Source organism: Ovis canadensis, chromosome 5 (assembly GCF_042477335.2).
Source record: "Ovis canadensis isolate MfBH-ARS-UI-01 breed Bighorn chromosome 5, ARS-UI_OviCan_v2, whole genome shotgun sequence".
NCBI lineage: Eukaryota > Metazoa > Chordata > Mammalia > Artiodactyla > Bovidae > Ovis > Ovis canadensis.
In genome coordinates, this window is record NC_091249.1 from 20,157,086 (window position 1) to 20,170,705 (window position 13,620).

The 13,620-nt window shown below is 53.5% G+C and overlaps 1 protein-coding gene across 4 annotated transcripts in view; it reads right to left on the minus strand.

The window, feature by feature from the left end:
* Positions 1-1,379: 1,379 nt before the first annotated feature.
* The window catches only part of SLC27A1 (solute carrier family 27 member 1), a 39,263-nt gene continuing 27,022 nt past the window's right edge, over positions 1,380-13,620 (minus strand). For all 4 annotated transcript variants that reach the window (XM_069590652.1, XM_069590654.1, XM_069590656.1 and 1 more), the window contains exons 6-13: positions 12,889-12,980; positions 12,707-12,816; positions 6,618-6,827; positions 5,375-5,501; positions 5,147-5,284; positions 4,910-5,074; positions 4,083-4,229; positions 1,380-2,769 (exon numbers count right to left, since the gene is read on the minus strand). In XM_069590652.1, the coding sequence (XP_069446753.1) occupies positions 2,612-2,769; positions 4,083-4,229; positions 4,910-5,074; positions 5,147-5,284; positions 5,375-5,501; positions 6,618-6,827; positions 12,707-12,816; positions 12,889-12,980 (1,147 nt within the window). In that variant the 3' untranslated portion in view covers positions 1,380-2,611. The remainder of the gene's footprint in view (positions 2,770-4,082; positions 4,230-4,909; positions 5,075-5,146; positions 5,285-5,374; positions 5,502-6,617; positions 6,828-12,706; positions 12,817-12,888; positions 12,981-13,620) is intronic.

Below are 13,620 nucleotides of genomic sequence, written 5' to 3' on the forward strand. Positions count from 1 at the left end.
TCCAAATCCATCCATGAGTCTGGAAAAAAAAACTAGGGAGACAGTAAAAAGAACAGTGGTTGCCACAGGTTGGGGTAGGAGTGATGAGAGATGGAAAATAGGATTTTTAGAGCAAGAGAAACTATTCTTTGTGATACTCTTAAGGGTGGTTGCAAGCCATTATGTATTTGTTGAAACCCATAGAATGTACAACAGAGTGGAACCCTAATGTAAACTGTGGACTTGGCTTAATAATAATGTATCAACATTAACTCATCAGGTGTAACAAATGTAACCCAGGAATGTCAGATGTTAATTCTAGTGGAAACAGTGGTCAAAGGGCATAAGAGAATTCTGTACTCATTTTTCTGTAAACCTCAAACTGCTGTAATAAATAAAATCTATTAATCTTTAAGAGCAAACACACACAGAGCCGGAACGGAAGAGTCATTGGGATTATTTTCTTGCTGGTCTGGAGAGAACTTCTTACATTGTTGCAGCTAGAGTGACTGACTTTGCAATGAGAAGGGTCCCCACTAGACCACTTCCTCGCCAGAGCCCCTGACAATGACTTCATTCCCCTCCCTGTGTCTTCAGTTTCCTCATTTGTTCAACAGGGACCATGATGACACCTTTGGAGGTGGTCGGATGTCTGAAGGGGGATGTTACCTGGAATGCACTTGCTTATCAGTACACCAGGGGCCTCCATCCCCACCACGACATATCTTTCTCACCTTCACTGGGCATCTCAAAGGCTCTACCTGGCATCACCTTCCTTGCACTGTGGGCAGTGAAGGACCAGCACCCCACAACAATAGTTCATCCATTCTTAGGCTGGTCCAGGACTCATCCAACCCCCATCCATCCCTAGAGTCACCCCCTGGGTGCCCCCACCTAGCACCTAGCAATTTTCATAAGATTTTCTTCCTCTCTCCTTTGGAGACAAGATAAGACAGACATTGTAATTCTGGAGGAGGAAGCTGAGAAGATGAACTCTGGAGCTCAATGTCCTGGGTTCAAATCCCAGCTCAGACAGTTACCCTCGCAGGCCTGGTGGCTCTCACTCAGAGCTACAGCCACACATGCTGGCCCCCCAGAGAGGGGCGGCCAGACCTGCCGAGACATACCGTCTGTCCCGGGCCATCCTGTGCACCTGCCAGAACCCAGAGGCTGTAGGGAGGTGGTAAGAACTCTAACCCGTGGCCCCTCCACCCCCTACCCAGTCCCCAGACCCTGGACCTTGCAGGCTGGAGAAGAGGCAACAGGAGCTGTCAGTAAAGGCCGAGTGTGTTTTGCCCGTGTCTGGCGACTAACCATGTGTTCCCTGGGAGGGGCCTGCTCTCTGAAACTCACAGGGTTCTGGGCCACATGGGGACAAAAGGTGAGTGACTGAGCTCCTATCAGGCACCAGACGCTCTGCAGGTTTATTTCTTAAACTCAACGAGGAAACAAAACCTCAGTGCTTGAAAAGGCCCATGCGAAACAGCACGGGGTCATTTGCTACTGGCCTTGCTGTTCTAGCTGCCGGACGGTGCTGCCAGAGGGAGGGACGGGGAGCAGTCTGGGTGGCCAGCCCCACCGATGGGTGTCTGGGATGAGCCACCGACAAAGCTGATGGGAAGGTCCGGGCTGTCCTGGCGGGGTGGTCTTGGGATGTCACCAACCAAGGGTCCAAGTTGTCACTAGCAAGGTCAGGGGAACAGTCAACGGGGCAGGAACCCCTGAGGGCATCTCAGAGGCCACCCCTGACCTGGCAGCTCCCCCAAATCCACTGCTGCCATTCCCCTGGGTCCTGCCAGCAGCCACAGCAGGTGGGGTCCCCAAGAGGCCTCCTCCAGTGTAAGCATCTGAGCAGTGGGCCAAGCAGCCACGCAGGGCCATCTTCAGGTCCCCTCCAGCAGGAGCTCCACGGTGACAACTGGGCAGGAGCAACATCCAAGTGGTCACAGTCAGTTCCAGAAGTTTCTGGGGCATCAGGAAAGGCAGGCAAGAGAGGGGAGAGCCACCAGGGACAGGAAGTGCAAAAGGCAATTGGCCCAGCTGGGCAGATTCCCTGCTGACCCGAAGGGCCCCGGGCCGAGGCCCCCTTGAACCCAGGTTGTCCAGACAGACCATCCCTAGCTCCTCATTCAGCAAGGAAGGCAGAGGGGCTGCCTGGAACTCCCACAGGGCTACAATGTCCTGGCATCCAGCAACCTAGGGAGGGCTGGGCTGGGTGGGGTTTGTTAGTAAGGCACAGCTGAGAGGGAGGTGGAGCGGCCCCACTCTGGGTTTACCACCCTCCGAGGGAGGACCCGCAGAGGCCCCCAGGACAGCTGTGGGCCCCCACACAGACTGCAGCTCCCAGAAACGTCTGTTCTACTTTTGGCAGGAAGTGGGCAGGAGAGGAGAGATGGAGGAAGAGGGGAGGGCAGTCAGGGACAGCGGGGAGCACAGACAAGACACACAGACACGGGAGTGGAAGACAGGCGGTGGCAGCCAGCTGGTGGAGAGGAGGAGGAGGAAGCCGGGAAACAAAGGCTCCTCCTGCCATCCGGCTTCTCTGCCCCAGGACAGACCAGGGCTGTCCGTCTGGCTCCAGCCCGCCTTGCTCGCTGGGCCTGGTGCGGAGTCTTGGGCCGACACAGGAGTGTCAGAGGGCGAAGGCGCCTGAGCAGATGCGGGTGTAGACACCCTGATCCAGAGGCAGGTAGTGGCCTTGCTTCAGGTCCAGGAAGAAGAGCCGGTCCGAGGTCTGGCGTGGGTCGAAGCCCTCGTGCTGCAGCCGGGTCTTCTGAATCTTGAAGGTGCCTGTGGGGACGGGGGCGGCAGTAGGGGCGGGGGTGGGGTGGGAACTTGGCAGGGGGCTGCCAGGAGCCCCACCACGGCCCAGCTCACTGTTCTCTCCGGCACCTCCAGGCCTCTGAATGCGCTGTCCCCTCTGCCAGAAGCATTCTTCCCCATTTTGCCCGCCTGATTCCTCCTTGGCCTTTGGATCTCAGCTTCATGCTCCCTCCACCAGGGAGGCCTCCCTGACCACCCCCCGCGTGACCCCAAACTCCATGTATACCCCCTGCCTGTCACATGTCCACCCCACACAAGACCAAGAAGGTGAAAGGGCTAGGTCGCTCACACAGGAGGTCAGGGGTCAGCAACTTATAGGCCCATGATCCACCCACGGACCAAATTCAACCCCCCATCTGAGGAAGCCACCCCTGGACGCACACACACTACTTACTGCTGTTTCTGCCCTACAGCTGAGGAGATGAATCATTGCTGCAGAGGCTGTGGCCCGTGAAACTGAAAATATTTACTACTGGGCCTTAAAGAAAAAGTTTGCACTCCATGCAGTAGACAATTAAAGAGGGGTTTTGTGAAAGATCTGGGTTTGTAGAAAATCAAGGGAGAATCCCTGTGTGCTCAAGAATTAGGAAGGTTGGTTTTCTTTTTTTTTCTTTTTAATGAAACTTCAGGGACTTCCCTGGTGTTTGGGACTCTGCACTTTCACTGCAGGGGATACAGGTTTGATCCTAAAATCCCGCAAGTTATGCTGCTTGGCCATTAAAAAATAAGGAAGGAGACTTGAAAAGTACAAACCTCAAGATTAAAAAAGCAGGGGCGGAGGTGATGATGGTGGTGTTTACCTTTGTTTCAAAATTAAAGCTTCTTTTCAGTAAAGGGCACCATGGACAAAGTTAACAGATTCCAAAATAGAGGAGATTTTAAATGTCTGAAATTGCTAAGGAATTAACATCTGCACTATTAGGAGGAACTCCCGTAAATCACAAAGAAAAAACGAGACAATACTAAGATCGGTCAAAGATACGAGCAGGTGATTTACAGAATAGGAAACCTCAAAGGTGTGAGATGATTCGCTCAAACTTCCTAGTCCTCAGAAAAATGCCGAAAAGGAAGAGATGCACCAAACACTGCAGGACAGCCAGTGGGGTCGGAGTGAGGAACGGAAAGAAGGAAGCGTGCAAATACGACGAGAGGAGAGCTCAGCTCATAGTGCCAGCTGGCCGTGGACAGCAGGTTAGACCAGGCACAGGGGCGGAACCAGAACGGGTAAGTAAATGGTTGAGAAACTGACAAGTGGACGGACGGAGAGGCAGGGGCCGCACCTGTAGTGTCCACCTGGGGCAGGAGGCGCAGGAAGAGGGGCCGGGCATAGGGCGCCAGCACCTTCTGCAGCTCGTCGTACAGCGCGTTCGGGCTCAGCTGGCCGAGGGGGTCTGCGATGGCCGCCATGCCTGCTTTGCCCTCTACTCCTAGAGACAGAGATCTGGCTGAGACCCCCACCCTTGCCCCACCATGAGACCAGATCCATCCTCCAGTGGTGGCCTCTGGCTTCTCATCTCCAGCCCTATCCACCTGGGATAATGCTCGCTGAAGCAGTGAACACTTTATTGAGCTCCTGCTGCACTCCCTGCAACCTTGCTGCTGCTGCTAAGTCACTTCAATCGTGTCTGACTCTGTGAGACCCCACAGACAGCAGCCCACCAGGCTCCCCCGTCCCTGGGATTCTCCAGGCAAAAACACTGGAGTGGGTTGCCATTTCCTTCTCCAATGCATGAAAGTGAAAAGTCAAAGTGATGTCACTCAGTCGTGTCCGACTCTTGGCAGCCTCATGGACTGCAGCCTATCAGGCTGTTCCATCCATGGGATCTTCCAGGCAAGAGTACTGGAGTGGGGTGCCATTGCCTTCTCCGCTGCAACCTTGAGCCACAGCTAGTTTCATGAGCCCATTTCCTGGATGAGGAAACAAGCGCAGCATCAGGCATGAGGAATAATTCCAGATCCAGGCCACCACCCTGTTGAGCGGTTGTCCAGGCTGTGCACTGCTTTAGGTCTTGCCTACCAGGGCACCTGTACCTCTAAGTTCCTCTTGGCTGGGCTCCTCTGGGGCTGCCCCCAGGACCCTGGGACCACCCCCAGAGCCCCAGCTTGCCTGGCACAGCCACTCCATACACAGCCACATCTGTCTGGCCCAGCAGGCGACTTAGCACGCCTTCCACCTCAGTGGTGGAGACGTTCTCCCCACGCCAGCGGAAGGTGTCCCCGCTGCGGTCCCGGAAGTACATGTAGCCCAGCTCATCCATCACCAGCACGTCACCTGGCAGAGGGGAGAGCGGGAGGTGAGACGGTGGCCCGCCACCCCCACAGCCGGCCCCCGGGCTCTGCACACCTGACAGGTAGGCGCTGTCACCCTTGCGGAAGACGCTGTGGGCGATCTTCTTGTTCGTGGCGCTCTCGCTGATGTAGCCATCAAAGCGACGCAGCGGGTCCTGCTGGTTGATCTGACCCACGAGGAGGCCGGGCTCCCCTGGGGAGGAGGCAGCACTCAGGCTGTGCCGGGCGGGCAGGAGGTTCGCCCCCTAGCTCCCCGGGGGGCACTGGACAGGACCCTGCTCACCGGTCTGGCACGGGATGCAGAGGCCCTGGGCATCCCGCAGGAGTTCCATGGTGTCCTCGTTGACCTTCACCAGCCTGATGGGGTACACGTGGGGCAGGATGCGGCTGTTGAAGCCACAGGAACCAACCTGGGATGGGGCCAACCCAGTCAGCGAGGAGCCCTGCAGTGATATGGCGTGGCCTCCCCCGACCCCCACCCCCGACACCTTGCCTCTCCTGCCTCGGGGCCTAGAATTAGCACTAACTCTGTGACCTTCGATGATCTGAATAAGGGGGTTATGAAGTGCAGGCTCCCATCAGGAATCACGCCCCCTCTCTCCCTGTTCCCAGCCTCCCTTGCAGTCACGTGAGGAGACCTGCCAGCCGGCCACCACTTCTTGGTCCTTAAAACCCTCCAGGCTGGCAGGAAGGGGATGCCCAGAGTGACTCTGAAGCCGTGAAGGGACCCTGGCAGAGCTGCTGCCCAGTGCATGGCACACTGCCTGGCTCAGCTCTATGAGCAGAAATGCCCATCTAGTGGGTTTGCACTGCCGCACATGGTTGGGCATGTTTGTTACAGCAGCAACCTCTGCTGGTTGGACAAGAGTGTACCCTGGGGCTGCACATTCAACTCATGTGCATGGTGCGGACCAGGCCTTGTCGTCCAATGCTGGGGCCCCAGCAGCAAGAGACAGAAAAGAATGCTGCCTCCAGGGCGCTTGCTTTATTCTCCTTTCCTGTCCCTGACATTGGGTGGGAAACGCTTGATAAGGGAGAAGGAGGGTCCTGCAAGGATATATCAGAGATAATACTTGCTAATCATAAACGCCTGCGTGTTTTCAGAGAGCTTACTGCAGGGGGAAAGAGTGCTAATGCTGAGTTCAGGATGTTCCATGATCAGAACAAACCTAAATTGTTAATCCCATTTACTGATGAGGAAACTGAGACCCAAGAAGCCTGAGTGACTTGCCTAGTAGATCAGCACCCCATTCCTGGCCCTGGGTCCCCCAGAACCCTGCTCTCCCTTCCACCTCTATTGCTACAAATTGAGCCTCTGAAAAGCTGAGGCACAGAGCCACGCTGTGAATCGGAACTCAGGGGCGACAGTCAGGTGACTGAGCAAGCTGGCAGGAAGGCTGCCCAGCACCCTGGCCGGGAGGCCCACCACAAACCAGGCTGTTCTATGGGAACCCAGGCCGCCGAGGCAGAGAGAGCGGTGCTCGCGGAACCCCTAGCCCTGCCCGGGCCGCCCCGCCAGCGCCCACCTTCCCGTCCATGTTGGCTATGCTGCAGTTACACTCGGTGGCCCCGTAGAACTCGCCGATCTGGCGGACGCCAAAGCGCTCCGTGAACTCCTCCCAGATGGACGGCCGCAGCCCGTTGCCCACTGCCAGGCGCACACGGTGCCGTCCTTCCGCCTCGCGCACCGGCTGCTTCAGCAGGTAGCGGCAGATCTCCCCGATGTACTGGACCACCTGGGGGAGGGGTGGGAAGCGAGCAGTGGGCGCCTGAGCTGGGGCCGAGAGGAGCCCACTGGGAGCGGAGGCTGCCGCGGGCTGGAGGCCCCCCAGACCCAACAACCTCCTTCCTCCCATCTGGGGCTAGGAGCAAAATGGCCTTAAAGATTGACAGCAGAACAGTCCAGACCATTTATACCTATGCACTCGCAAAGAGCCCTGTCTGAGCTCAGGCTGCCGGCCCACAGCTCTGATCTAGGGGTGGGATAACTGTCAGGTCATGTTCTTTGTGGCTTCCCTGAAGTCACAGCACAGACCTAGCCCCAGTGGCTCAGGGAGTCACCTACTGATCACCCCTCTCCGCCGGCTCCTTCTCTCTCTTTCCTGTGGCTCCACCTCTGGGGTCGTCTCCCAGATACCCCAGTTGCCCTTGAGTCCTCATCTTCAGGTGGGCTTCTGAATGTACCCTCCCCACTTTACAGATGCTCACAGACAGTGAGCGCCCACCAAATGATAATGTGGTAAAATCTGATTGGAATCTGGCCTCCTGGCTCCAGAGTCTCAATGAAACGGTTACATGTTCAGAATGAAGCATCATGGCAATCATAGCTTCAAAGTGCTCACACCAAAACGCATTATAGAATTGGACCTGTGGTCAGCTCCATCTGGCCCTGCCTTCCTCACTACCTTGTGTCTCTCCAGCTCCTGTGCTCACTCGGCCCTTGTCACATGGGTCTTCTCCTCAGGGCCTTTGAACATACCGTGCCCTTTGCCTAGGACACTCCTCCCTCTGACGCACTGAGAGTCAGGTCTCAGTTCAAATGCCACCAAGGCTGAGCAGGACTTGGTGTGGATCTGATGAATACAGGCCTGTCGAACACAGAGCTCATCTGTTTAATCTTCCCAACACTCTCTATTGAAGGTGAAGTCACCAAGAACCCAGAGAGGAGATACAGTTGGGCGAAGATCACCAGGAGGCAAGCCTGGGCAAGGCAAGATCAGAGACCCCTGATGGTTTCTCTCCCTCTGCCCTCCGCTACTTCACGTGTCTTGGTGGCCCAGCCCACCCTATTTCCAGGGCAGAGCAAGTCATACAGCCTGGCCAATCAGCCCAGTCCATCCTCAGACACTGATTGGTTCAAGGATAAGCATGTGACCACAGCTCAGCCAAAGAGAATCATCCCTGAGACTTTTAATGGATGGTGGGAACACAGGCTGTTTGTCAACTGGAGCTGCTGGGAACCCTCCTGGGGAAGGAAGAGTGGAGAGGAAGCCACCCACTAAGGAAAGAAGAGATCAAGAGGAAGAGAAAAACAAGAGAGAGAGAGACTTCCCCCCACTGCAATCAAGGTGTGCCTGAAGCTGTCCACTATTTGGCCTCCTCAGTTCCAAAAGTTGCTATATCTCTTTCGTCAAGAGAGTTTAGGTTAGGGCTGGGGTTAGGGTTTTGGTTTTACCTGTCAGCTGACAAAGTCCTGCCTAAGAACAGAGCTGCCCTCCAGACCATCACAAGTCGTCCCAGGCAGCTTTCAACTGTCCTCTTCAGAAATTAGGCTGGGGAAGGGATAACACAACCACACGGAGGCAGCTGAAAGTGACAATGACATCCCCGTGGCTCTGAGGCCAGCTCTGCATACTGAGAGTCAAACAGCTGATCTTTACTCTGGCCTGGACCTTCGGACAGACCCAGGGCTAAAGGGAAAGCAACTCAGGTCAGCTCAGAGAGGGAGACACCAGGTGCCCCATGCTGTGACCTCCAGCCTGCGGGGCAGCATCTGGGCAGAAGCTAGGAGTGAATTGTCAACCTGGGACCCCCGCTACAACTGCAAATGTACACACCCAAACGGACAGGGAGACATAGGAACTGTATACCCATGGATGGATGATGGGTTGACTTGTCTATTGCCTGCCCACCTGCTTTATGCAGCCAAGAAAGCAGATTACAGCCTCTGATGAGGACAGCTGGCCAGTTGATCTGGGCCAGCACCCACTGCTGTAAAAAAAAAAACAGCCATGCAGTTTCCCCCACCCAACAGCCATGAGATGGGATTTCTGAACCCAGCAGCATTTCTTAAGTCCTGGTGGCATCCCTGGTGGCTCAGATGGTAAAGAATCCTCCTGCAGTGCGGGAGACCTGGGTTTGATCCCTGGGTAGGAAAGATCCCTGGAGAAGGGAACGACTACCCATTCCAGTATTCTTGCCTGGAGAATTCCATGGACAGAGGAGCCTGGCGGGCTACAGTCCATGGCGTCATAGAGAATTGGACACGACTGAGTGACTTTCACTTGAGGATTCCTCCCTATCTAACCTTTATAGAGCTCCCCAATGCTTTCTCTTGGTCACAGAAATAACTCTTCAAGGAAACAGAACGGAAGCCTTTCAGGGGCCTGGAGACAGTGAGCAAAGCCCGATGCACCATATGCATGTCAAGGACAAAGAGAGGGACCACCAGACACTTCGGGCCTCCCAGTAGGAGGCCATGACACCACCCACAGGGAGCCCCAGACAAAAAAGTAGACGTTGAATCAATCAAATATCTGTCTAGAGCAGTGGTTTTCAACCATGGCCAAGACTCTTGACAATGTCTGGACACATTTTTAATTATCACAGTTGGGAGGTGGAGTCCTGGTGGCATCCAGCGATTTTAGGCCAGAAATGCTGTTAAAGATCCTACTGTGCACAGGGTGGCCCCCACCACAGAGAACAAGGCAGCCAAGTCTCCACAGCACTGCAGTTGAGAAATGCTGAGCTTCCACTATGGAGAACAGCGCAGACAGTCCCTAAAAAACTAAAAACAGAGCTACCATATGACCCAGCAATCCCACTTCCAGGCATATATCTGGACAAAACTCTAATCTGAAAAGATACATGCATCTCAGTGTTCACAGGGAAGCGACCCAAATGTCCATTGACAGATGAATGGATAAAGAGGATGTGGTGCGTATACACAATGGAACAGACACACTACTCAGCCATAAAAAAAGAACGAAATGATGCCGTTTGCAGCACCGTGGATGGACCTAGAGAGTACGATATAAAATGAAGTAAGTCAGGCAGAGAAAGACAAACATCATATATCACTTACGTGCGGTATCTAAAAAACCGATGCAAATGAACTTATTTACAAAACAGAAACAGACTCACAGACATAGAAAACTAATAGTTATGAAAGGGGATCAGGGGTGGGAAGGGATAAACTAGGACTCTGGGATTAGCAGATACACACGACTATATATAAAATAACCGCAGGACACACTGTATAGCACAGGGAACTATACTCAATACCTTGCAATAACCTGTAATGGAAAAGAATCGGAAAAAGAATAGATGTATATAACGGAATCACTTTGCTGTACACCTGACACTAACACAACATGGTCAATTAACTACACTTCAATTCTTAAAAATAGATTTAAAAAAAAATCGCTGGGCTTAACCCTACTCCCAAGGTACAGGAAATACCCGAGTGACAGGAGTATGTCAAGGGACCTCGCAGCAATCCCCAGACTGGGAACACACCACAGGGCAAACCCCCTTTCTTCAATAAAAACATTATAAGGGGAGGGAGGGAGAAAAAGGAGACAGAATGAGAGAGAGACAAGGAATCTTACAAGAAACATCAACTAGTTGCTGTGTGTAGGTTTTATCTAATTAAAAATTTTAAAAAATATATAGAAACAAGAAAACCCATATTTTTGACATGGTAAAACACTGGGGATCAGTGTCCGGGTTCCTGACGGCTGAGAAATCCTGTCGCTTTGGGGCTGTGATAATGATACTGCAGCTATGTGGCTGTGGGGTTTTTCTCCTCCTTTTTTTTTCCTCTTTATTTTATCGTGGTAAAATACACATAACGTAAAATTCACCACCTTAGCATTTTCTTTTTCCATCTTAGTAATTTTTCTGTGTGTGCATGCTTAGTCCCTCAGTCATGTTCGACTCAACAACTCTATGGACTGTAGCCCGCCAGGCTCCTCTGTTCTTGGGATTTCCCAGGCAAGAATACTGGAGTGGATTGCCATTTCCTTCTCCAGGGGATCTTCCCAATCCAGGAATCAAGTCTGTATCCCAATTGGCAGGCAGATTCTTTACCACTGCGCCACCTGGGTAGCTTTTTTAAAGGGGTATTAAACACATTTACATTATTGAGCAGCCTTCACCACCATCCATCCCAGAACTCTTTTCATCTTGTAAATCTAAAACTGTATCCCCATTAAATGCTAATTCCCCATTCTTCCCTCCTCCCAGCCCCTGGCAACCACCACTCTATTTTCTGTTTATGATTCTAGCTACTGTGAGTACCTAATGTAAGTGAAATCAGGCGGTATTTGTCTTTTTTTGATGGGCGTATTTCATTTCGCATAATATCTGCAACGTTCATCCACATTGTAGCCTGTGTCAGAATCTCTTCCTTTTCGAGGCTGAATAATATTCCATTGTAGGGATGGACCATTTTGCTTATCCATTCATCTGTGGATGGACACTCGGGTTGCTTTCATGTTTTATCTATTGTGAATAATCTGCTATGAACATGGATGGACAAATAATCTCTTTGAGACTCTGCTTTCAGATCTTTTGTTTTAAGAACAGCCCTCGCCAAACACAAAAGCCCACACAGAGGTCCCATTTACAAGAAATGTCCAGAACAGGCCAGCCCACAGAGACAGAAAGCTTCCTGGTTGCCATGGGGCTGGGAGGCGGGAATGGGGAGTGGCTGCCAGTGGGGACAGGATTTCCTTTTCAGGTGATGGAAAGGTTTTCAGAACTGTATAGAGGGGCTAGTGGCACAACACTGTAAACAGACTAAATGCCACTCAAGTGTCCACTTCAAATGGCTAATCTTATGTAAATTTCACCTCAATTAGAAAAAAAACCAATCATCTTTTGGAGGTTTTACTGAGGTATCTATGCAGGAAACAGGCTGCTGTCTGGAGCTGCTTCATAAGACTGGAGGAGGGACATGGGTAGGGAGGCGGAGAGGGGAGGACAGGGTATCTGACTCCTCTGGAGCTGAAGGATGGGTGCCTGGGAAGCCCCTAAACGTTTCTGTCCGCATTTGTATTTGCAACTGTCAATAATTAAGTTAATCAAATGGACTGTTTTCCATGTCAAGATTCAGATTAGCAATTTTTCCCAAGACCCCCCCCCACACACACACCTCCAAGTAGAACATAAAATCCTCAGAAGCAGAGCATGGCACAGCCCTCACCCTGAGGGACCCCACAGGATGCCAGCCCAGAGCCCCCACCCTGCCCTACTGTGTGATTCAGGCAACTGGCTGAACCCCTCCCAGCCCCCGCCTGTTCAAGGTGAGGGCAGTACCTCCCAATTTGTCAGTCTCTGGACACACCCCCTTCTCACTCTTTCCTCCACCTGGAGGAAGGTACTAGCACCTGTATTTCCAGCCCCACCATGGCACGGAAACCTTTCGGCTGTCTCCTTGCACTGAGGAGGGCAGAGGGGAGGAAAGGACTTGTCTTAACCCCTACCTGCTCTGCAGGACAGTGGATGCCCTCCACCTCTGCCTCATGCTTACCCCACCAGGAAGCATGACCCACCCATTTGCCTGCAGCTACCAGCAGGGAAAACCTTTCTGGCACAGGGTGTGTGGAAGGTAGCATCTTAAGGAGCTCAGGCAGTCTGCGTCCAATCCTAAGTGCATTAGAAGCCTCAGTTTCCCTACCTGCAAAATGGGTGTGATGCCTTTGCCTGCTCCCAAGCAGCTATGAGGATACAAGGAGCTTACATGTGGAAGGTTTAGTCTCTGGCCCGACAGAGAGCATAAAGCACCGATGACCCCCTCCGAGCCCCCTCCCGTCCCTGCAAGGCAGCCATTCAGAGAAGTAAGGCAGACGGGTGGGAGGAGGGTAGGGGTGAAAGAGGGGCGGGGCCTGACCGTGCAGTTGTACTTGACGCAATCATCCCAGAAGCGGCTGGCTGAAAACTTCTTGCGCAGGACCACCGTCAGCCCATAGATGAGACACTGACCCACGCCCATGATGTTCCCTGCAGAGAGTGGACTCGGTGAGGGGTCCCCGGTCCCCCGCCCCCTTCCCCGCCCGAGCCGCCCCGTGGTACCTGCCGAGTGGTACAGGGGCAGACAGTCGTAGAGCACATCTGCTGCCTGCATGCTGTAGGAGTAGTGCCCAAATGCCGCGATGCGGTAGTACCTGCGGAGCAGGGAGTGCAGGGGCTGGGGCCCACGTCCCCGAGAAAAGCGTGGGAGTTGGGGGGGCAGCGTGCTGGGTACTGGGGACACAGTAGGGACCCAGGCGGAGCCAGCCCAGCTCTTAGGGGCCTTAGAGGCTGGCGGGTGAGGAACATGCAACAAAGAAAGGAAAGGATGCTTGGTGCCATGAGGAATATAACAGAGCAACAGAGAGAGGCTGAAGGGGACAAAGCCAGGGAGGCTGGGGTATCCTTGCTGGGGAGGTGACTGAGACCTGGTAAGAAGGAGCTGTGGGGAGAGCTAGGGAAGGGCAAGCAGGTGAAGTGCAGAGCATATGCAAAGGTCCTGAGGTCAGAAGCAGCCTGGCAGGTTGGAGGAATTGAGGACAGAGCGAGCAAAGAGGCAGAGGAGGAAAATGGCATCAGAGAAGCAGCAGGTGGCGCACAACACGAATGAGGCTTTTTATCCAAGGGCCAAGGTAAGAACAGGGCGGTTTGGCATGAGTTGGGATGTCCTCCGGTCGTGGAGGAGAGGAGGGCTGTTGGGGGCAGGCGGAGGCTGAGGAGGGACAGAGGACAGCACTGGGTCCTGAGATGGGCTGTGGGTTTTACCCAGTTGAGTTCAAGATGCCCACAATATCC